At 39.3% G+C, this 25,220-nt stretch overlaps 1 protein-coding gene across 9 annotated transcripts in view; it reads left to right on the forward strand.

Annotated features, from left to right (window-relative positions):
- DMD (dystrophin) overlaps positions 1-25,220 on the forward strand; it is a 2,004,766-nt gene that overhangs the window by 1,401,924 nt on the left and 577,622 nt on the right. For all 9 annotated transcript variants that reach the window (XM_054005916.1, XM_054005912.1, XM_054005914.1 and 6 more), the window contains 2 exons: positions 11,358-11,459; positions 16,598-16,706. In XM_054005916.1, the coding sequence (XP_053861891.1) occupies positions 11,358-11,459; positions 16,598-16,706 (211 nt within the window). The remainder of the gene's footprint in view (positions 1-11,357; positions 11,460-16,597; positions 16,707-25,220) is intronic.

Genomic DNA, 25,220 nt, shown 5'->3' on the forward strand with positions numbered 1-25,220 from the left:
TTTCTTGCACAATGAACATCTGAAAAGGCACTGTACAGTGGCTAATGGAAATCGGAACTAGCATTGATGTGAACACCTGCATCAGTTGTCAAAAGCAGTAGACCTGTACACTGAGACAGTTAGGTTGATGTTTAACTGCCATTCAGTGTGTATGTGTGTGTGTATATATATAAATTGGGTAATGTTTTGCAATATGTGATTATAAGGTGAAAACTCTAGCAGTCATGTGGCAGTGGGTTCCGAAATTCATGAATTCATAAGGTGGTAGAAGTAAATTCTGTACAAGTAAAGATGTGCTGAATGGATTGCCTCTGAATATGAGTCTGATAAACTGGAATCTTGCTCACAACCTAGTAACCAGAAAATGCAAAGTGACTCTTGTCAGGAAAAAGAGAGAGTGAATCAATCTTTCTAACTTTTTTTTAAGTCTTGTGGTTCAGATAGATACAGTTAGTTTCAATATAGATTAGCTCCTTCAGTGTAATATTGTTAGCAATGGTATTTCCAACACAAAGAGCACTCAGGTCAGAAAATGTAATGAGACAGTTTACTGCAAGCTACCAACTGGTATTGCACAAAAGTAAACAGCAAATCAATGTGTCACTTCCCCACTCTTCTCAAGCAAACTATTACTAAAATACTTAAGCTTTTTTGAGGAAATTGGGAGGTGGAAGTAATTGAAAAAATGTTAAAGCTACTAGAAAACACCAGTTGGATTATAGGATTCAATACTGATCATGAGTTTCAATACATTACTTGTTGTAAAAAAAAATGGCTTTCTTCTTCTATTCTCTAGAATATTACAGTTTATTTGGGAGTATTTCTCACAGCTTTTAAAGAAAATACTATTTTAACCAGACATGCCAAACCCGTGAAAAAAATGCAAAAACTGGGCTTGTTTTGGCTTAATTGGCTTGTGAGTTGCTTGTACCTTGGGGGAGGAGGAGAAGAGTCGGGGGTGCACAGCGGGCCCAGCTCAGTCCCAGACTGCACACCGGGGGGATCTAGTCACATAGAGTGTTGGGGTTCTTAGGGATTGGCTTGTTTTGGCCTTGTTTTGAAATGGGATTAGCATGATTTTTTGGCTTATTGGGGAAGTCGAGGTGCTTATTTACCGTGTGAAAGTTGGCAACTGTGATTTTAACCTATTTTCAGGGTTTCTCCAGAGAGTTAGTAGGATCCATTTCAGACTCAAACCTTTTATGCTTTTCCTTACAAGTCTATCTAAATTAACCGAATTGCAGGCAGAAAGCTAACAGTTCACCTCAGTGGCCTCCTGTTAAAGGTCAGATGATTTGAAATGAATTAGAGCACATCATCTCTCTTGGCACACAAAGATATTGGTTAGGAAAGAGAATACATTCCCAATCTATATTATCTTTACTGCATAGACCCACTGGGAAGAGACCCTGGTAATGTGAGTGTAATGGAGCCTTCCTGCCTTGGCATTAGCCTCCCATGAACCTGTGGAAAACTGTCAGTTGGAATCGAGCCCTGCCTGCCCCTTGTATGGGGTTGGGGATGGTGTTGCTGCTTGCTTGAGCCCTGTCTGCCCCCTGTGCAGGGCTGAGGCTGGCATCGCTGCTCACTCGAGCCCTGCCTGCCCCCGTCATAGCTCAGTGGTTTGAGCAGTGGCCTGCTAAACCCAGGGTTGTGAGTTCAATCCTTGAGGAGGCCATTTAGGGAACTGGGGTAAAAATCTGTTTGGGGATTGGTCCTGCTTTGAGCAGCGGGTTGGACTAGATGACCTCCTAAGGTCCCTTCCAACCCTATGATTCTTTTAAAAAAAAAGAAAAAAACAAGGTTCCCTGGCACGTCCGTCCACACCCCACATTTTTGGCAAAAGTGGGCATTTGCCATATTTGCTCTTGCCAGCTGATCACCAGTGCAGATTTTTAACTGCAACCTTAACACTGCACTAATGCCATTTGTTTTCACATTTAACACCATATTTCAACTGCTACTTGTTCTCTGAAATGTTCTCTCCTGTGAGATCTGTTGGCTTGGCTTTCAAATGTGCTGAGCATCTGCAGCTCCCATTTGTGGGTGCTCAGCACTAGTGAAAATATGGCCACATATTTCTTCCTAAATCTCTAATTCTTAAAAATAACTCCTTTCGGGGGTTTTACTAGATAAGCTTCGAATGACAGTAGAAAAGCTGTCAACCTTTGTCAATCACTCCACTATATATTTGACAACATGCAGTCAAAGAATGAGAGAATAGTATAACAGTGGTCTAGCAAACCTAATTGTAGATAAATAAAAGAACACTCACCGAGCATGAGAGAATGAGGAAAAAGCTGATTGAACAGGGTTTTGTTTTTCCATCTATCACCCTTCATCTGTCGGTGGTTGCTTGACAACATAGGCCAGAGAAGTCAGGCTTTAACTCATTATAGATTCCATTTCATTTTGTTAGCACCTGTTTTAGTAAGCAGTTTGTATTATGTAAGGGAGATGACATAGGTCATGTGCTTAAAAAGGATATAAAGAACACTTTTCTTTTTAATGTGTTGTACCCCAAAGTTTTCACTTTTTACTTGTGGAAGGAAAGTAGCAATGCAATATTGCAATGTACCTGGTGGTGGTGTTGAATGTGCCTGTCAGTGTCCAAATAGTTGGATGATTCCTCTTATTAAACTAAATGGCATTTAGGATCTGATTGAGGCAAAAGGTCCAAATGTGAAAGCTATTTTGATGACAAAAGATCATTTGATTGATTGCTCATGCCATGTTTTCAGTGTTGTAACATCATCACATACGCAACTTCATTATTAAGTATTTAAGGAAACATCAATATAATCAGATCATAGAATTAAACGTAGATATTTTGTTCGAGTTTGTGCATTCTTTCTGTCACCATCTGACTCTCTTTAGAGATAACTATTTTTATACGTATCGTTCTCTGAAAAACATCGGATCGATATGACAGGATTTGACCTTTAGAACTCTAACTTGATGAGGTCCAAGCTATGTTTCTCCCTTTGGGGTACCTGGGCAGTAGATGTCATTTGAGGTGCTTGACCTAGTGGTTACCTGTACCTGTACCTGTAGCAGCCAGGTATAAATTGGAGTGGGCTGCTGGCAGGGCATACACAGTGAGGGATCCTTGGCTTTGGAATTGTCTTTCTTTGTCCACCAGAGATTAGGTTTTGCAGTCTTCAGGATGTGCTGCAAGACCCATTTGTATTTCTAGGCATTCCTCAGAGGAGAGAGGGGCTATTTGGGGGAAGACTACTTGGCTGACATGAAGGGAATAGGTTTTTCTAGGAAATGGTTGAAAGTTTGAAACGTCAAGAATAACATCTTGTTCTCGTAATGATAAGTGGTGGGGATAAGGCTGGGTTTGTTTGTTTTGTTGTGTTTATCTGGGGAAGTACAGTAGTGGGGGTATGTCTCTCTTTGGCTTCTCAGTTTCATTAATAATGGATTACTGAATGACATTTAGAGCATTGGATTAATGCTTTATAAATAGAAGTAAAGAAATAGGGGTGAATTACAGATGGCACAGGGCAATCTGACAGTATGCAAGCACCCTGGATGAACTCCTGGCCCCATTGACTTCAGTGGAGCTAGGATTTCACCCCACACACCTTATTATTTTTACACTTTCTCACGCACTTGGGTTTGTGCTCTCTTCCATGCTGCACTCTGTGCTTGTAATATCCTTTTATTCTTGCATAAGCAAGTTCACCCTCTTCTCTCTCATATCTGTCTTCAAAACACAATTTTGTGAAGGCTATTTATATCAATCTTCCTCCTGATGATATTGATGTTATTTAATAAATAATACATTACCTGTTCTGCTAGATAATGTATTCTGCCTTCATCACTTGGTGGCTCAATGTGTGTTAGGTATTTTCTGTTATAACCCTTCAATGTGCAGATCCTGCAAAGGAATCCAGGTGGGACTTGTATGGAGTCCCCTTGGGGTTACAAGCTTCAGCTCTAATTGGTAATGTGTTTGCAGCAGAAAATGTGCCTCCTTTCTGTTTTGTATAGAAAACCCTGAATAATAGCCAGATCATAACTAAGTAAAAATAAGAATGTATTAACATGCTTATTGAATGTTTAGTGATAGTGTAGGGAATTCTCACACCTGCTATAGAGTTTCATATTTAATTTCCAAGTACAGACAGTATTGCATTAAGACTTCAAGAAGCAGGACGGAGTAGAGGACTCTTGCAAGGTAAACTGGTCTTGAATAGGAGAGCTTACATATAAGACGTCAAAATGTGCAATAAAAATATGGTTATTAAGGCTATGAGAACTTTTTCTAAACCATTTAAGTATTTACTGTGATTACTCTTGAAAGCTGGATGCTGTTTAGTGACAAGCCTTCCCCATCTTGGTTAACTTTTTTGATCATTAGCTTTCTTTTTACTTCACATACTGACAAGTCTTAAAATGAAGAAGACTCTATAGGAAATAAAACTCATGATATTTTCAGTAGCGAATTGCCCTCATTTCTGATGACAGATTTGGCCTTGGGAGCAAATATGTAGCTGATTTCATCTGCATGGACTCTCCAATTATTTTAGACAGATAGTGAGAACCCAGTTCTGAACTCAAAAGCAAGCATGCAGAATGTATGCTCCCTATACAGAACGAAGCTGTAGAGGGCTACAGTAATGGATATCTAGGATTTCATTGCCATTTTTCACTCCTTGGGCATTGAGGGCCCCCCAGCACTCATAGGTAGCGTTCTCAATCAATAACGAAAATAAAGGTTGAGTTCTTCGTGCCATTTGGCTTCTTATGATGATCTGGAGAGTGTCACACGCAGGCTCTTCTCATCAGGAAGTGTGGTGGCTATACTGTAAGAGAGTTGAAAGAAATGATGACTGTTCATAGAACCACCATTTTGTTGGTTTCAGGAACACCTTTAGAGTTATTTAATGTAGGTTTTCATTAACAATATTTTATAGGGAAACATTGTCACTTTTATAGAGTTATATATAGATTTTATACATGTGTTATTTATTTTATTCTCTATAGCTTGAAACTTCTATTTGCAAGCCTGAAATTAAATATCCCCTTGCCTTTAATTTTCACCTTGTTTCCATTTGACATTTGAGAGCTCTCGCCCATCAGCATTGAGTGTCTTCACCAGACGTTTTGCACAGCACTGTACATGTAGACATATAAGTTCTAGAACTAGGGGTTTTGGGGGTGCTGCTGCACCCCCTGGCTTGAAGTGGTTTCCATTATATACAGGGTTTACAGTTTGGTTCAATGGCTTTCAGCACCCACACTATAAAAATTGTTCCAGCTCCCCTGTGTAGACACGCCCTTAGTGTTTGTGTCTCATGTCTTCTATTCTTTTCTTCCACGTAGTACAGCATGCTTTATATTTCATTTACTGCTGCTTTACTATACGTAATGGGAATAGGAATTTGTTTGAAATTTTCCAGAGCTCAATCAATATATGTCACTGCTGTTTTTGTTTATTTTAATTCTTCTTTGTGGAAGTGGTAACTTTTAAAAATCAGAATAAAAAGCCTTCCTAGCAATAACAATATGAGGGGGAAAAAGATGTAAAATACAAAGAACATTCCTTGTCATCTTACACAAATTTGAAGATGTTATAAGTGAAAATTTGGGCCTAAGTTAGCTGACAGTGTCCCTTTAACTTACTAATTAAGTAAAAACTAAACACATAAAAGAACATGCAGCTGATAACATTGGATATTATTGATTCTCTTGGCAACATCTGCCATCTCTTAAATTATGGGGGTCAAGTTGCATAAATATATCTTCATAATGCTCTCTCAAGTGATTTATTATAGACTCGTTATTCAAGAAACACTTTTCTGAAAATAGTATATCAAGAAAAATCAACAAAACAGTGTAGGGACAGTAATATAGTTTAATTTTTTTTTCTTTTACCTACTTTCAAAGTTCATCATTCTCCAGGCAATATATGTCTAAAGGTAATTAATACCATTAATAAGTTTGGGAGGAGGAGCAAGCTTTGTACATGAATGTGAACATGAAAAGGACATCAAACAACAAACCCGGAGTTAGGCAGTGTTATATAAATAAATACATGCTTTTAAATTCAGCTGAATAAAACAATATGATTTTGTCACTTTTGTCTGGGGAGAGACTGGGAACTGGACATTTTCTGTGATTTATTCCACTCCTTTTCTTAGCCAAAGCATTATTTTGAGATTAGTGGGATATCCATTTAAGTAAAGATATTCTTAAACAAGAAGAAGCTTCTATGAGGTTATGTGGATTCTTTGATGTATTTGGTAGTCAATATTAAATAGCTTATCCCAATCTGCCTTATGTCCTGAAATATCAGACCTTTTCCTCAGATTTAACCAAATCCTTGCATTGCACCCTTGTGAGACACAATAGCAAAAGAAGCCTGATTTGTAAAATGAATAAGCTCATTTAGCCTCAGGGGTATTTACAACAGAATGAAGTGGAAATTATTTATACTGGTCCATCATTTTGATATTTGAAGTAGAAATTTCTCAAAAAATCCTTTAAGCATTTATATTTAGTTCAAATGCCACATGGATGTTAAATATATGTATTGTGACAGACCCAGACCAGTGGGGTACAGGAGTCTGGTAGAGGGCAAATATACTGGTCACTGGATGAGTAGTTTTCGGTTCCCTGAGTGACCAGAGCAGGGGCTGCACTAAAGTAATCAGGAACCTGCTAGAACCAGTTAAGGCAGGCAGGCTAATTAGGACACCTGGAGCCAATTAAGAAGAAGCTGCTAGAATCAATTAAGGCAGGCTAATCAGGGCACCTGGGTTTTTAAAAAGGAGCTCACTTCATTTTGTAGTGTGAGGAGCTGGGAGCAAGAGGCATAAGGAGCTGAGAGTGAGAGGGTGTGCTGCTGGAGGACTGAGGAGCACAAGCGTTATCAGACACCAGGAGGAAGATCCTGTGGTGAGAATAAGGAAGGTGTTTGGAGGAGGCCATGGGGAAGTAGCCCAAGGAGTTGTTGCTGTCATGCAGCTGTTACAGGAGGCACTATAGACAGCTGAAGTCCATAGGGCCCTGGGCTGGAACCCGGAGTAGAGGGCGGGCCTGGGTTCCCCCCAAACCTCCCAATTGACCTGGACTGTGGGTTCTCCCAGATGGTGAATCCCCAACCCACATGGTGAATCTCTGAGGCCAGAAAATCCACCAATAAGCGCAGGACCCATCAAGATAGAGGAGGAACTTTGCCACAGTGTATATATATATATATATATATATAAAATATATACTTGTGCTAAGTTCAACTACTCCTCTGAGGTGTTAGTGGGATCATTCCACACATTTGCAAGTTCTTTAATCAATTAAAAACTGCTATATTTTTTTTTTATTCAATATGTAGAACAGAACAATCTGGCAGATAGGCTGAGCATTGCATCATGCTAATTATGGCTATGTTTTAAATTGTCTGCTTCCATTCTAGAATGATCTCCTTCTGCCTGATCTAAGGGAAACACAACAATGTTAGCATAAATAATTATTTGCTACCAAAAGAGCTTAGCTTCATGATGTTTCATTAGGAATAAGTAATGCAGTCCGAGTTATCAGGAAGAGATCTTTATTGAACATGCAGTCTTATATGCTGAGAAAGGCCTGTGTTTGTCTGTAGTAGCCTGGTCTTTAGGATATGTCTATACTGCAATCAGGGCCGGCTTTAGCAAGAGCGGGGCCCGATTCCTGGGGACGGGGCTTGCTGCAAGCTCCGCCCCCAGGACCTGAGCCGCGCCGCGGGGGGGGGGATGGGACGGGGGGACCCGAGCCGCGCTGCGGGGGGGGGGAAACGGGGGGACCCGCGCCGCAGGGGGATGGGGGGGACCCGAGCCGCGCCGCGGGGGGGGGACGGGGGACGGGGGGACCCGAGCCGCGCTGCGGGGGGGGACCCGAGCCGCGCCGCGGGGGGATGGGAGACGGTGATGGGGGGACCCGAGCCGCGCCGCGGGGGGACGGGAGACGGTGATGGGGGGACCCGAGCCGCGCCGCGGGGGGGGAGATGGGGGGACCCGAGCCGCGCCGCGGGGCGGACGGGGGGACCCGAGCCGCACCGCGGAAGCCGCGCTGGGGGGGGGGGACCCAAGCCGCAGGGTCCGGGCCGGAGCCGGGCCCCGGGGGCTGGGCTGGAGCCAAGCCGGGCCAGAGCCGCTGGGGCCTGCGGGAACGGGCCGCGCCTCCCCGGAGCCCTTCTCCCGCCCCCACCCCAGCTTACCTCGTGCTGCTGGCCCGCCCCTGCTTCCTCTCAGACTTCCCGTGAATCTCTGATTTGCGGGAAGCAGGGGAGGGGGCGGGGCGTGCAGGGGAGGGGAGGAGGGGGAAGTGAGCTGGGGGCGGGGCGGACAGCTGCAGCGCGGGGCCCTCTTGGCGTGGGGCCCAATTCAGCCAAATCGGCTGAATCGGCCTAAAGCCGGCCCTGACTGCAATTAAAAACCCACAGCTGGCCCGTGCCAGCTGACTCAGCCTTGTGGGGCATGGGCTGTGAGGCTTTTTAATTGTAGTGTAGACGTGTGCATAGGCGCCTACTTCCCCTCTGCCCAGTAGGTGCTCGATCCACCTTACCCTTGGCCCGCCTCTTTCCACCCCTGCGCTGCCCTCACCCCACCCCCATTCCACCCCTTCCCCAAAGTCCCCACCCCATCCTGCCTTTTCCTACCCCGGCCCCACCCCCTTCCTGCAGGGTGAGATGATCCCAGAGCTTGGGCTGCAGCCTGAGCCGGAATGTCTACACCTCAATTAAAAAGCCTCTTAGCCCAAGCCCAAGTGTGCTATCACAGGACAGCTGCGGGTGTCTAATTGCAGTATAGACATGTCTACATTCCTGAACTCCAGATATCTCATTGCACTAGATTTCTACTGAAACCTGATCCTCTTTCTACAGTTCCAATCATCCCACTACATTTGAGATTCTTCCATCCAGTAGTTCATCAATTAATATTACTAGATTCGTCATTTTTACTATAGTAGCCCCATTTTGCTGTGTGCTGGACAGAAACTTAATAAAAGCTGGTTTCTTCCATGAAAAATTTACAATCCAGGGCAATTTGGGATTACAAAAGATAGTCAATACAAAATTAAGCTTGTGATAACCAGTGAGCTTCAGTTTTAAGCCACCTCTATAACAATATCTTTCCTAGCTATGAATGTTTGACAGACCACAATACTATTTCATGTCTAATTAAATAGAGCCTCCTGTCTTCACATCAAAATATACTTTGTGGTCCGAGTCTGAAAATCTTGTCAAAGTCTTTTAGAAAATGAAGCCCTCTAATTTACTCCATAGTCCCAAATTTGATAGGTTTGTTTATCAAATGTCAGTGTCTATCAAGCACAGGAAAGTAGTGAAAATTTCTAATTAAGATCTTCTAGCTGCTGTTTCCCCTTGAAGAAAGCTTTTCTCTCTTTTTTTTTTTAAATGAGTCTCAGCTGCCATCCCATTAAAAGGAAACTACTTTTTTCCTTGAAAGAATGACTGCCTGGAACCTACTGTACTAACTTTCAAAATTGTATTTCTTTTATTTTAAAGTTATAAATTGCTTTTCATTTTAACTTTGCACCTCACTTTTAAAACACGGCTTTAACCATGGTTTGCCTCTCGAAGTGTATGTGTACATAATTTCCACACTGGTAATTTCATCCAAAATGTAATCCACTTTTGTTAGCATTGGTTGAGTTTCATTGCTGTAGTATAAACAAGACTCTGTTAGCTCTGGAACTTTTACCACCATGTTCATTCAGTCAGCAAGTTGAACTGGCGTGGTGCTAGAAATGCTAGAAGTTAACGGAGTCTCTTCTACGCTTGGGCTGCCATAGACTCATAGAAGTGACCCTCATGATCATCTAGTCTGACCTCCTGTACATTGCAGGCCAAAGAACCGCACCCGCCCACTCCTGAAATAGACCCCTAATCTCTGGCTGAGTTACTGAAGTCCTCAAATTATTCTTTAAAGAGAAGGTACAGAGAATTCACCATTTACACTAGTTTAAACCTGCAAGTGACCCCATGCTGCAGAGGAAGGCGAACAACCCCCCAGAGTCTCTGCCAATCTGACCTGGTGGAAAATTCCTTTCCGACCCCAAATATGGAAATCAGTTCAGAATGTTTTGCATGTAGATTTTCAGGCAAGAATTGTGGACAACTTTTCTATTGATAGTTGGAAACTGAGAAGTGAAATGGTTCTTTGTTGTGGTTTAGAATGACATTGATTTGAACAAGAGAAATGCAGAGCACAGGGGGGAAAAAGTAGGATTTTTTTTCAGATTTTCATCAATGAAATGATGTGCTTCTGCCCTTAGACTGAAGCTATTGGGATACAATTTTGTGTCCTGTCAAACTAATGGTAACTCAGATTGCAGGTAGAAAATAAAGATTGAGAGTCAGTGCACAGCTAGTAGGATTGTGTGAAGGAAATAGCTCATTTGAAAAGCTGCTAGGTTCAGATGAAACTATAAAATGGAGAAAAAACGAAGAACTCATTCAGATTCCTCAGATAATATTGCAGTGTTGTGTTACATTCATTATCCTTTTCAAGTAGTAACCATAGTATTAATAATAATAATCAAAAATGCATTCCTCAGAACAGGATACATGGTATGATCCTTCTTTCCCCTTTTTTGTGCAGATGATTTTTTTTTTCTAAATTAGCTACATGCAGTGTTCCCCCTGTTGCATGATTTTGAAATTGGCTGTTATACAGTACCAGCCTGGTATGTAAGTGTCTCTGGGTTGGATGTTTTCAATACTTGAATGGGCAGTTTCAAGGAGATTTTAAAAAAATGCAAGAGGAAAAGGTTTTGCTAATTCAGTCAGTGTCATTCTTCCTTCTCAATAATAATAAATGTCTTAGCATGGCTTTAGTAGTTACTGTGCTGCTAGTGTGTAGTTTGTAACATTGGTTTGGACTCCTCAAGGTGGAAGTTTCATAATAAAGTATTATTAGTGTTGTCTTAGTTACCCAACTTGGTCACATGAATAAGATGTCCACTACCACATGGGCAAGATGATCTCTACTGCACTAACTTCTATATCAGTTTATTTTTTAAAATATAAAATAAGGTAACAAGACTGAGTTGTTCAAATTAGATTTCAAATGCCTGTTCTTTCTAGAGTGAATTTGTGCTGGTTTCTGTAATTCCATTTTATTGAGACCTTCATGGATGAAGGGACATATCACTATTTATTTTACTACTTTTATTCTATCCTATTCCTGTTTTATTTTTCAGTGACCTTCTTTGTCCCGACACCATCCACAAACAGAAACTAATCTATTGGGGTGTGTACAGCCTCCTATGGAGCTTTAAGACTTTGTGGTTTTATTCTTGAAAGTAAAGCTAATTTCACACTATTTCACCTCCCCCTCCCCCAGGAAACTGAAGCAGCAGTTCAAGCTAAACAGCCGGATGTGGAAGGGGTTTTGTCTAAAGGGCATCATTTATATAAGGAAAAACCAGCCACTCATCCAGTAAAGGTAATGAAGCAACTTTTAGTAATATCCATTACCACATAATGGGTTCTGTTTCCCCTGCTGTACGCTTGTCCTTGATGTCATCTATTTAAAATCAGTGAAACAACTTGGAAAATAATATTGGCTCTGTTATACAACAGCACAGGCAGAAATAATGTTATGCTTACAGCCAGAATTATCTATGCACTGTGACGCTAAGTATTCCTTTCTGCATTGGTGTTCACCCACCTAGTCAAAAAAGTAGTTCACCTTAAAAACATAACACTACAGTGTGCGCTTACCTCACCATTAACATAAGACTATTCTATTCCAAATGAGGCTTACAGGCCTCCTGTGAAAAAAGTTCTTTTATTTTTTGTAGAGGGAAGCAAGAGGCAGGCCAGAGAGGGTACTGTCTTCTAGATTTTTCCTACAGTAAGGGGAGGAGGATGAGACCAACTTAAACAACTCCTCTTCTACTGGCCTCTGGCAAAGCACAGCAGAATTGCCTTTGAAATATAATGTGTTTTGTTCTTGTTTGGAGGAGAGGGTATTTTGTTAGGAAAGGCTGACCGCTGTCTTGTGGGAGCTCGTTTTCAAATCGCTTTTCCCAGTATAGGTATCAGATTAAAGATTATATCAATAGAGTACTGAGGCAATAGGATAATTGTCTCTACCTACTGGATAGAGCAGGCCACCAGCATCCTCCCCATTACAGTCCAGCTATCTTTGGGCTGGAAGATCGATGGGGGATGGAAACCACCACTTAAACATCACTGTTAAACATAGCCATAAAGCACAATCTTGTGACACAAGCTATTCCATGTCTGTTGTATTACTTATATTTTTGTATCTAACAACAAATTATCAGTGGATGCTATGATTAAATGTTCTTAAGAGCATCTAACAGTGGCTTATTGATCAGTCCAAATTTCTACTGCAATTGCCTCTTGCGATAGCAAGACTCATTCCTGTATTTAAAGCTTCTTCAAAACAGCACAGGTCAATAATATTATTATACCAAAACTATTTGTCCTTGCAAACAAAGTTATTGTGACTTATATTCTCTGTAAGGTCACATACTTCCTTTTTTGTTCTGCAGCTTGTGCTTAGTTCCTGTGAAATGTATTTGCAGTTTATTTTTCTACCATTTATAAAATCTTCGTTAAGTCACTTTTAAATTCTCTTTACCTCCACTTTAAAAATGAATATATTTTTATTTAATGATATTTTTGTTCCTTTTTTTTTCTTTTTCTCCAAAGAAACCTTTGAGAACTGCTTTCTTTGTTGGTATTCCAGCTTTTATTAAAATGATCAATATTCTTTAATAGTTAAATTGGAGACCTTTAGAAAATAACCAAAAAGGTGAATTCAAGGTGATTTTAAGGTAGTGCCCTGATGAAAATGTGCAGCCACAAAGCTTTAGACTGTGTTATTCAGTTTTCTTGGCTTCAGAGGGGAACTATTATTATTAGGAATAGGCACGTGTCACCTGTGCACGGAGTGGATGATGGAACAAAGGTCTCGCTGTGATCATTGCATTTACATATTTAGTTTGACTGCAGTTATAATCTTAGAAGACCTTATGCCACATGTTAATAAGTAAGGTGTGAGCACCAATAGCAATAGACTACAAATGTGTGCTGCTGTAGATTTTAGTCTGTGTTAGTTTGTGAAACAAATATTTGGTATGTCCAAGAAGCATGCTTAATCTATCCATTTTATTTAGAGATGGCCAAACTGATTCCAGTAGTAGAATTCCTAGTGATATTTTTTAATGGAATGAAATTACTGTATTAGATGTGGTGAATGCCAGGTGCTATTGTGTAATTCAAAACAATATTGTCTCTTAAGCAGTAATTTTGAGGATGACATTATACAATGTGCCTGTGCGGAATACTTGCAAGTTAATAACTATTTGTGGAGTGTAGGGAATTTCACTTCTGATCCCCCTCTAATTGCTTTTCACTTTTTTCATTACACTGCCATTCAGTTAATTGACCAACCTGTGAAGTTAATTTCTGTCTCGGTGACTATCTAGTATACAGTGAGTAATAGAAATGTGAACATACAATGTCAGAATGTGAAATTGCTTTTTTGATGTAGTTTTCCTAGGCTTTCACCCGTTTATATTGAGTGCCTCTTTGTGGTGGTTCTTACTGAGTAAATTCCAGTACCAATCACCATTTGTAAGTCCCAAGAAAGTCTTTATAGCTAATGCAACAATTCCTTTCTCTGCAGCAAAGGTGCAGTTGAAATTATAATAACTTTATATCTCTTGCTTTAGATTAACCCCCCCTCCCAAATAGCTATGTTAAAAGAACATTATTAAGGTTACAAAATAACGCACTGAAAAGTTAGAAAATGTGAACATTCAGGTTGCCTGTGCTGCCTTAATTTGTCCCTCTAGTGCATATGCATTATGATAGTCTTTAATTGAATGACAACGTACTAATTTTTCCAAAGAGCCCCCTACTTCATTTTGGGATGTCAAAAAACATACCCCGTGCCTTTTTCAAGTCTTTGCTCCAAAGATTGGGAAGCACTAGAGCATTTCACATTCTGAGCAAAACAACATACGTCCAATTTATTGGAAGTAAACGAACCATTTTGGCTGAAATTTTCCCAAACAGTTCAGCTCGAGGTAGACACCTGATGTGGAGAATCTCAGCTCAAGTGGTTAATATTTGGCAAAGTTATAAGCAACTGAAAAGAGTCTTCTAATGTCAGGCAACTTTAATAAAAGGTGGTACTGCCAAGCACATCTGTAATACGTTAGGACTAAAGCTACTTTTTGAAATATAAATATTTTTATTAAATATCAATGAACTTAAAGTGTAAATAGGATTAATATTAACATGTGGCATTCTGGTTTGGACAGGCATGTCAGAGGGTACTCCACCCCTATGTTTGAGGCAATTCACATGTGCCTCTCCCCTCATTTAAGTTAAATGAGTCTCTGAAATTTTACAGGATTTTTTTCAGCTGAAAAATAATTTGATCAAGATATCTGCATTACATTTCTCTCTCATCTAAACCACAATGGAAGTGAAGAATTGTATGGCATGAATTGCCCAAGAATAGGAAGCATAATCTCTTTTATATCCTGTTTGAAATGCATATAAAAAGTTATCACTATGGTGCAGTGAAACTAACACTACAGAGTAGCTAAATACTGAAAAGTAAGTGACCTTTCCCATCATTTTGTTTTGTCAATTTCAAAAGCTGCAACCCAGTTGCTTCACACCTACTTCAAGCTTTGTATATCTAAAAGGGCTTTCTTTCCCAATTTATTATTTTTAATATAATAATAAAAAAGATAAATCCCTACATTGCTTTCTACATTTGGCTGAAAGTTTATTCCCTCCCTCCCCCGCCCCCAACCACTGACACAAAATAATTGCTGAAGACAAGAGGGCTATTACAATCTGCCAGCCATCATTTCATCAGATAAGAGTTGCAAAATGACAGCATCATTAGTCATTTTCAGTTACAGTCAGTCACAGCCAGGGATGTTTTATTCTTCCAGTTGTTTTTTATTTTTTTAACTACCTAGATTAAACCTCACTTAAACCTACTTACCTTTTCAAACAAACACTGTTGCCAGAATCAGTGTTTGTATATTACCAAGGAATCTTCATCAATTCTTTAATGTCTAACTGTCTTCAAAATGACAGTCTAATGAATGTAGATTTGATCATTTAGATAGACAAGAATTTTTAAATGGAAAAGATAGGCTGTCAGTCCCAGATGAGCTGTTCTTTGATAAGATGGACAATGGAAATCTCCTATTGCCACAGTGCTTGTCTCTTTTCTTTTGCATGAATTCATGATAATAGAGCATTATATATAAACTGCAATGCTTATAAGGATCATGCTTTAGGTATCCTCAATCAGGGACTGAATTCTGATTTAGTAAGTGTGACCATCTGCTGGAGTTCCCAGGATTGTGAGTTACTGTGCTACCCCTCTCAGCCTCAGTAATTGAGAGTTTTGTTGCTGCTAAGCTATGTTTCAGCTCCCTAACACACGAGCTCGTTTTCTCTTCCAGCAAACTCTTCCAGAGTCTGCCATTCCCCACCTTGCCTAGCAAGTAACAATGCGTGAACCGCAACTTCGGAGTACCTCAGATACCTCTCTGTTATATACCTCTCTCTGCAGTATCTAGCCTTCTCAGTGAACACTCGCAGAAGTTAAGTTTGCTGCTCCCTTAAAAAGACAATACCCAGCAGCTTAGTACCTTAACTGGGGTTAACAAGCACTCTGTTTTAATCAAAGCAGTGAATTGGTTTATAGTTAAAGTAAAACAAATTTATTAAACAAGAAGCAATAGGTTTAAGTGATACCAAATATAAAGAATAATGATAGAAAGGGTTATAAGCAAACAAAAGTAAAAATATGCTTCAAAGATTAAAACCTGATCTAACAAACTAGAGTTTCTTGTTCAAAGAAGTGTTTCTCCCCAAATCCCTTTTCCAGCATGACTAACCAGACTTTCTGGCCAGGACCCTTCACAAAATTCAAATATGCCCTCTTGCTTAGTTTTGGACTTAGTCACAATCTAGCCCTCAGTGCTCAACCTTGTACACAGAATATAATATTATGCTATTTTAAAACACTCGTAAGACCCTTTAGTATATGTGTAATGTTAGAACAAGTCATGGTGTCACATAGTATGAAGGTCTTATTGGCTTTTGTTTGGGATGACCTAAATAACTTGCTTGTGGCTTCATTAGCAAAATGATGACCATCCCAAATTCCTGCAAATAAAACTTGATAAAACACACAAGTACGTATTACATACGTACATGTAACAAACATGAAATTGGTCTGTCCTCTTCAAGAAGGTTAAGGAACTATTTTTCCTTTCTCACCCTTGTCCGGGTATGATAAGTTATTGTCCCTCCTGTTAATACAAAATAGTTCCTGTTTCTAGATTTGTGGTGTTGGGCAGCTCCACAATATGAAAAAAACTGTGTACATGCAATGATAGAGAATATTATGCCTGAACATGAAATATAAGCAAACATGCTGTAGGAAAGGACCTCTCACTCTTTTAAAGTAACAGTACTGCAGACATCTTGTGTTCCTTCATGTAGCAAATGCTACCTCTTTTAAAAAATATTTACCAAATGAATAATATGTATACTTTCCTGTTCTAGAGAAAATTAGAAGACTTGAGTGCTGACTGGACAGCAGTAAACCATTTAATTCAAGCACTAAAGGGAAAGCCAGCTTCAGGAGCACCTGGACTTATCCCTTCTGGTTTCCGTAAGTGGTTCAGTATTGATACATTTTAAATGGACTTACAAATGCAAATAAAAAAGTAGAAATATGTTGTGAAAATTAAGCCTGAGATTTTTAAAGCTGACCCGAAGGGATTTGAACACTAGTAGTATGGTATAAAACAAGAGACATGCTGGTTTTGAGTTTGGTTCATTTTTCACAGTTTTGTTTTTATATTGTATAATGTGTCCCAGCTGCTAAGCTAACAAAGCCTGACTTACTGTTGGCTTTTTAAAATATTATTCTTTACAAGCATTCTAGGAATTAGGGTGACTTTGGAAATTTCCATTTCATTGTCCTGGAAATACTTTTAATGCTTTCAGTGTCATAGGCTGGTAAAGAGGAGCATGCAGTGATGAGAGGGATTCATGGTGCAGTCAGAAGAAGGAAGATCTGAATTGTTATCTACGTGTTTTGTTTTTGTTTTATTTATTTTTCTAAGTATTCTCTTTACACTAGCCTTTTTTTGTGGATAATGTGTATCAAAAACAGATAGTAGAGAAACCCATGACCTCTAGCAGTAGCCATGATTCTCTAGCATACTAAAGCAGAAAAGCCTGATGTGCAGGAAAATAAACCACTCCATCTTCTAAAGAGAACAAAAAACATCCACTTGATTTTTCAGGATTGAAACTAGTAAGATCAAGAGACAGTCCTGGCTCCACCAGAACATGGTCATTGGTACATCAGTTAAAACAATGCAGACATCTCTTTCATGACACTTAGAAACATACTAATTCAGAATTGTCACCTAGTTCAGTCACAGCTCTGGGGACAAACTTTCCAATTTCATTATAAGAAGTAAACACCACTAATGGTTTAAAAATGACTCTATGACACAAGGAAAGTGCCTTACATTGATTTTGTAGTGAGCTGTGAGGCAAGCCAGATAATCTTATTTAATGACATCGCAGAACTGAATATGGTGTGTAAGCATTTTTTTCCCGTGCTGGGCCACTAAACTTGCTGTGTCAGGTTTTGCATTCAGCTGATTTTATCAGATTCATTTATTTTATGAGTTGTAAATTTGTTGTTACAACGGTAATGGAAAGAACAAGAAAAGAAAGAGGAGATGTCACAGAAATACAGATCCCTACACTAACTCATTATCTTTAATTTCAGAATTGCAAAATTATGTATGTTCCTTACTTGCAGATGTATAATGTGAATTACCAGCACTTCTCAGTTTGAGATGAAAACATAAATGCAGAAAACGAAGGTATTGGGGTTTTATAAAGGATTGGGCAAGAACTAAGACTGAATTTCTTTCCAAGGCCAATAGCACTTATTTGAGATTATTTATTGTAATGCCACCATTTTAACTGTAATATCAGTTTTAGCTCTCATTTGCCTGTTTCACGTGAAAATTCAGGTGATGGGATTCAGTTAGCTGTTCATGCCATTGAGCAAGTCCTTTGAATTCACAAAGAAAACCCGGGTGAAGCCCATCCTAAAGGTGCTGTTTTTGGCAAAGACAGAAAATGGCACATGTTCACAAAGCTTCTTGTTCTGTACCTACTTCTGAACATTTTTGAGACTAAAAGCCATGTTTCTCATGTACTATATTATTACAACTAATAAACTCTCTACATTTGTATTTAAATCCAGCCTGCAGTCAGTTTCAAAATCCTGTGCTTAAGAGGGCTCTAAGTTGATCAAGAACTGCACTGTACTTTTATCCAGTATAATGGTACAGCTGCTCAGTAACTGCAGCCAGCTATTTTGGTTCCATCCTCACAGACTGCCTGCCTTCTGACCTCCTTTTACTTCTTAGTACTTCTCTTACTCTGTATCTACGTTTATGAGGAAACTGTATTTTAAGACTATATTAAAATATGATTCTGAATAAATTGGGCAAAACTGTTAGAACTATTTTTAAAACACCTTTCTTTAGATACTACCTGTGCTACCATTTTTACTGTGCTGGGCTCTTCCGCACTGGCTCTTTAAGCAAAATTAGATTCCAATTTATCAAAACTCTGTTTAAACCCAATTTTCAAACACTGTACTCTTGCATGTGTAGTTGGGTAAACATATATATTTTGAAGCTAATGTCCCTCCTTATGATCTTCCTGTATATTGCATACTAATAATTAAAAAAATCTGCAAAATGTATTGATAGTTCCATACAGTTTCAACTAGCATAAAACACCAAGCATGATATCCTAGCCCTGTTGAGGTCAATGGGAGTTTGCTATTGAATTAGTGGATCCAGGATTTCACACTATATCTTCAGGTGAAACAAAGAAAAACTTACATATGAAAACTGACCTCCAGAGGAAAAAAAAAACAAAGAATATATTCACTGTTGCACAGAGTGTTAACCACTACTGTACGAAGAGGCCTTAGTCACCCAGAAAAGTAGATGAACCGTAAAAGTGGAGCCCAGAATTAAGGATGGCACTCCATGGTGGTATGAAAAAGACTCTGTGAAGCAGTGGCAATACTTCTTGTTGATTATTATATTCTGTAGAGACTTGTGTGACAGCCAGAATATAATGCTGTTCACATCTACATGTCAGATCAGAGAACAAAAAAATAAATAGCTGGCCTTGCTACATGTCAAGTGTCACTCTGTCTAGTCTACTTACAGTGCTTTTGCCAGGGGGCCCTTAGTAAACATACCATCTTGTGTATCTCTCCTTGAGAGATGATGTGAGGTGGGGGGGTAGGGAACAGGATAGAATTACGTTTATAATTCTGTGGGTATGTGTGTAAGTGTTTCTTGGACACAGAGAAGGTACACAAAGGTTGCTAATATCCCACTGGGCCAGTATGCCTTCAGGCATAATGAATAGAAGCCTACTTTTCCAGGTAGGAAAATGTACTTAGCTGAAGGGTATGTGAGACACCTCAGCTAAACTTGACTTCCCAGGGAAGATGATTCAAAAGGCAAATTGTGCTCACTATCCATTAATAGTTGGAACATGAAATTATATGAACATTATTAACCACACACCTCTGTGCCTTACATAGCAAGTAGTATGAAAACTATTATAAACAGAGAGGGAAAATGCAGTGGTTGTTTAATGTGCTAATGCACCCTAGAGACAAATTTCAATATCTTTAAACACATTAATACATCATAATAAAAAAATAAATCATATCTTTGTACACATTAATACATTCATTCAAAAGTGCTACATTTGTATAATTGTAGGTATACTATATAAGGTAAGGTGTGTGTTTGGTAGCATGTTACACTGAGGTTTGTAGCACAATTTCAGTGTCCTGTTTTCTTGCACTCATAGCTTTCATCCTTGTTAGATTATATTTTCCATGATTCATTTACATCCAGTGTGGATTTATTTTAGTAAGTTTGTTCAAAATTCCTTTGGTCACATTTTTGTTAAAGAAGGACATCTGAAATTACAATTCCTTAAAACATTTTTTTTAATATTGCACTTTGTCCGAGCTACAGCAAATTTTTAAAGGCAATGGAATATTGAAAACATAAATATCACACTTCTGTCTGAAAATGTTTTGCCTGATATTTTTGTAAGTCATGCCTATAATTACTGTAATTAAAATTAATTAAAATTATTTTTCTCTATTAATGTAGTTGACTTAATTCATGCATTTGACACTTTGTATACAGTTAGTTTCACTTTTTCCCTGAATATTTAGTCAGGCAGCTTGTTTCTGTGGGGAAAAAAGCAAGCAAGAAAAAATAAAAATCTGATTGTAAAACCACAAATCAGTAGCAGGAGTACTTAGGATCAGGTATAATACTGAAATTACTTTTAACTCATTATTTTAAAATTAACTAGGTTTTGAGTTGGCATCCCTTTAAAATTTTACATGTTAGCAGCTCTTAATTAAGATCATTGCTTTTGATGCACCTCAATTGCATACATACAAAATGGGAAATGACTGTCTAGGAAGGAATACTTCAGAAAGAGGTCTGGGGGTCATACTGGATCAAAAGCTAAAAATGAGTCAACAATGTAACACTAAAAAAAACCAAAAAACCACAAACATCATTCTGGGATGTATTAGCGGTAGTGTTGTAAACAAGCCAGGGGAAGTAAGTCTTCTGCTCTACTTGCGCTGATTAGGCCTCAACTGGAGTATTGTGTCCAGCTCTGGGAGCCACATTTCAGAAAGATGTGGACAAACAGCAGAAAGTCCAGAGAAAAGCAACAAAAATGATTAAAGGTCTCAAAAACCTGAATCATGAGGGACGATTGAAAAAACTGTGCTTGTTTAGTCTGGAGAAGAGAAGACTGAGAGGGAACATAACAGTTTTCAAGTATATTAAAGGTTGTTACAAGGAGGAGGGTGAATTGTTCTTGTTATCCTCTGAGGATAGGATAAGAAGCAATGGGCTTAAATTTCAATTTCAATTTAAATGGGCAGTTTAGGACATTAGGAAAAATTTCCTGTCAGGGTGGTTAAGTACTGGAATAACTTGCCTAGGGAGGTTGTAGAATCTCCATCATTGGAGATTTTTAAAGAGCAGGTTAGACAAACACCTGTCAGGGATGGACAATAATACTTTGTCCTGCCATAAGTGCAGGGGGCTGGACTAGATGACCTCTCAAGGTCCCTTCCAGTCCTAAGATTCTATGATAGGTTTGAAAAAAGTGGTTTTTGTTTGAAAAAAAAAACCAACCAAATAAAAACCTTAAGCTTATCTTAAAATTATGCAGCACAGTACAAAATGTAATGGGGACTAGAAGTGTACAGTTGGGGAAAAAAACACTACAACATACATGTCCAGTTCAGGAAGTAGTAACATTTAACCTGTTTGTTGTGATGTTGTAGTTGTGTTGGTGCCAGGATATTAGAGAGGTAAGATAGGTGGGGTAACATCTTTTACAAGCCTGACTTCTGTTTGTGAAAGAGACATGCTCTTGAGCCACACAGAGCTCTTCTTCAGGTCTAGAAAAGGTACTCAGAGGATCACAGCCAAATACAAGATGGAACAGATTGTTTAGCATAAGTAGTTAACATGTACTGTAAAAGACCAGTCAAGGTGAAGTGGCCAGTTAACACCTCTGCAGTCATAGGACAAAAAGAGGGGGAGGATAATGGGTTACAGATGGTTGTAATAAACCATAAATCCAGTGTCTTTATTAAGACCGTGATGTTTAGTGTCTAGTGTAGATATGAATTTAAGCTCCCACACTTGTCTTTTGAATGTGTGAAGGTTTTTTTTTTTTGAGAATGAGGACTCAGAGTTTAGTTATGGAGTGATCATTTTGTGAAAAGTGTTTGCCCACAGATGATGTGGTATTGTGTGAGCTCATTTGAGAGCATAGTGATTGTCTTGTTTTATGTGCATAGTAGTTGTTGGAGGTATTTAGTGCACTGGATGAGGTACACCCCATGCATTATTAGTACAGTTAAAAGTGTGTGAAATCTACAGATATATTGTATAGGGCTTAATACAAATCTTGTACATGTGCCCTTAAACATGTGGATTCGTTGGAAGGTTCCTTTTGTCTTGTTTTTAGTCCTTCCTTTCTTTTTTTGAATATAGAAAACTAAATGGAAAAATGAATAAACTGATGCAACATTAAGATTAAATAGCTAAAATAATAATGTTTAAAGAATGCAAAAGTTAGGGTTCCTGCATCACATATGTAGCTGTTCTGTGTGTGTACAGCATTTAGCACAATGGGGTCCTGGTCCATGACTAAGTCTTTTAGTTGTTACAGTAATACAAATTAACAATAATTATAATAATGTATTGCCTGTACATCAACTTTTCTATTCATTTTTATTTTTCTTGTTAAATATTTAGTTGACTAATTTACTATTCAGTATGGATTGTCTCCAGGAACCATAGAAAAATACAAAATAAAAAAAAAATTCAGCTTTATCAAGATACACAATATTAGAAATTAGTTTTCTCTTTAGTGGTGTTTCATGGCTGTTGCCCTCTGAAACAGTCACTATGTGTATAGTACACTCTGTGATTGTGCAAACATTTATTGCACTCTGAAGGTGTGTACTACACCTTCAAGGGACAGTCTGGCACTTGCAGCTAAAACAGACGGGGTGCAAGCAAGAAGCCCTGCTCCACCCTAGGTTAGGTTATACAAACAGAAAAAGAAAATTGAGGAGGGGAGACCATAAGCCATTTTGCCTGCTACAGGTTGCAGGCCCTAGAGACTTTATTTTTCTGACAGAGTTTGTTTGCTCTGATTCAAGGCTCTGTGATATGTGCCTTATAAATTGACGGAAGTGGCCCCGTCCCTGACATGGCACCTCAGGGAAAGGGAGGAAGCCTGCCCGCTGGACAGGGCCAGTTTGCAGGTCTTCTTAGCGGGGACATATTTGTCTGTTAGTTTGCTATTGGCCTCCCTTGCCTGGATCCATATACATGTACATCCATTAACGTAATTTGAAATTAAGTTTCTCAGAGTAATGTGAAATTCTCAGAATTATAAACCATGTATATTTTATTGTATGTGTGACAGATATGACAATCTTCTGGACAAACCTATTGAATTAAATTAAACCTTATTGGATTAGGTTTAAGTATTTTAGGAGTTCATTATATTAAAAAAGCAAATGTTTATGTACTACTGAGAGACTGTATATATTTCCAGCCCTCCAGGAACTAAGAACAGTGGAGGATGATTAAGCAAATTCACTCAGGTTGTAGCAGGTCCAGAGAGCAACCACAACTTGGAGAAAGGCTCACCTATACTGGTTCAAACTGGATTCTCCAGGAAGGATGTTTGGTTAAATACCTGAGTTAAAACTGACTTTAGGGCCTCCTTTCTGATCCAGGACCTGTAGTGCAAGAAGAAAGGATTGGGTCTTTGGCCCACTGAGGTCCCATAAGACTTGGTTACTGGTAATGAAAGACGTGGCATAATCTTATGTACAGAGTGCCCTACGAGACTCCCACTATAACAAAAATACATCACATACAACGTACATCATATGGATGGAACATGGTACAGTAACTCCTCACTTAACGTTGTAGTTATGTTCCTGAAAAATACAACTTTAAGTGAAACAATGTTAAACAAATCCAATTGTCCCATAAGATTTAATGTAAATGCGAGGGGTTAGGTTCCAAGGAAATTTTTGGGGACAGACAAACCACAGACTGTACTGTGGTTGGGAAGTGCCCCAAGCTTACCCCACGCAGGCACAGCCCTCTGCAGGCAAGGACGCTAGGAAGCACCTTTGCAGCAGCAGCAGCTTCCCCAGAGAACAGGCTCGGATTTTGCCAGGAATGCTCCAGGCCCTCCTCTTCCTGTCCCCACTCCACTCCAGGCCCACCTCTTCCCACCCCCACTCCATCTCCTCTCTCGAGCACGCCACATCCCTCCCCCCCCACAAAGTCCTAAGTGCCGCCAAACAGCTGTTTGGTGGTGCTTAGGACTTTGTGCGGGGAGGGGAAGGAGCGGGGAAGTGCTGTGTCTCTGCTCCTCCCTCTCCCTCCCAGAAAGTCCTAAGCTGTTTGGCAGTGGGGGAAGCACTGGAAGGGAGGGGAAGGAGGCGGAAAAGCAGAACTTGTGCAATGCTCCCTTGTAAAGTCACTGCTCTTCCACAGAATCTTACAAGCAGGCAGCCAAACGACATTATAAGGGAGCATTGCACAACTTTAAACGAGCATGTTCCCTAATTGAGCAGGGACATAACATTGAAATGGGGACAACGTTAAATGAGGAGTTACTGTAGTTATTTAATGTTGTGCGGCTAGACTGTACAAGAGTTCAGCAGGTGCAGACAGGAAGTTATAATGGCTACTGGGTCCATCTAATATAACAAGTTCTCAGGATCTTAGTTTTACATCTTGTTCACAAGACAAAAATCATGGCTAACAGTGCATTTCTTTTCAACAGTATTTAGGGCATTGGTAAATGTGCAAGAAAGAGAATTCTACCTCTAGAATCACCAGCACCACTTTCTGAAGCATCTTGTTTTCTTTGGAGATCTCCCATTCCAAATAATGACAGTCTGATGCGGCTTAATTGGTGATATCTGAGGAAATCACAGACCAAAGAGAAGCAGCTATCTGATTATTCCATCTGATGGTTTCCTTTTCATTTAAGACATTTTTGTTTAAGTCTTTTCCCCTTTTTGTTGCATGTGCCACGTTTAACAAATAGTGGTATGGTACAAAACTGAATCTCTTACCATTTGATTGGAGATTTTTCAAGGTCAGGACCCAGCTTCATGAGAAGTTTTATTTTTCAATACAGCTGACATCAGACACAAACTGAAAGACAAACTTGTCCAATAAAGCTTTCAGATTCAATTTAATCTCTGCATATAGCTTGAGGAATCTCTGGAGGTCATTCACAGCATGTGCTGCAACACCAACAGGGAGAAGTAATGAAAAGAGCCTGGATAAAAAGCTGACACTATGCCTTCAAACTGCATGAATAAAAACATAATAAGGAAGTTTATGGACGTAAATCTCTGATTCTCAAAATTTCTAGCTTGATCTCTGATTCTATAGAATGCTTTAATGCATGGATTTCTTTTTGTGTAATCTAAGAGAATAAACATTACATACACACATATGTT

This window comes from Malaclemys terrapin, chromosome 1 (assembly GCF_027887155.1).
Source record: "Malaclemys terrapin pileata isolate rMalTer1 chromosome 1, rMalTer1.hap1, whole genome shotgun sequence".
Taxonomy (NCBI): Eukaryota; Metazoa; Chordata; order Testudines; family Emydidae; genus Malaclemys; species Malaclemys terrapin.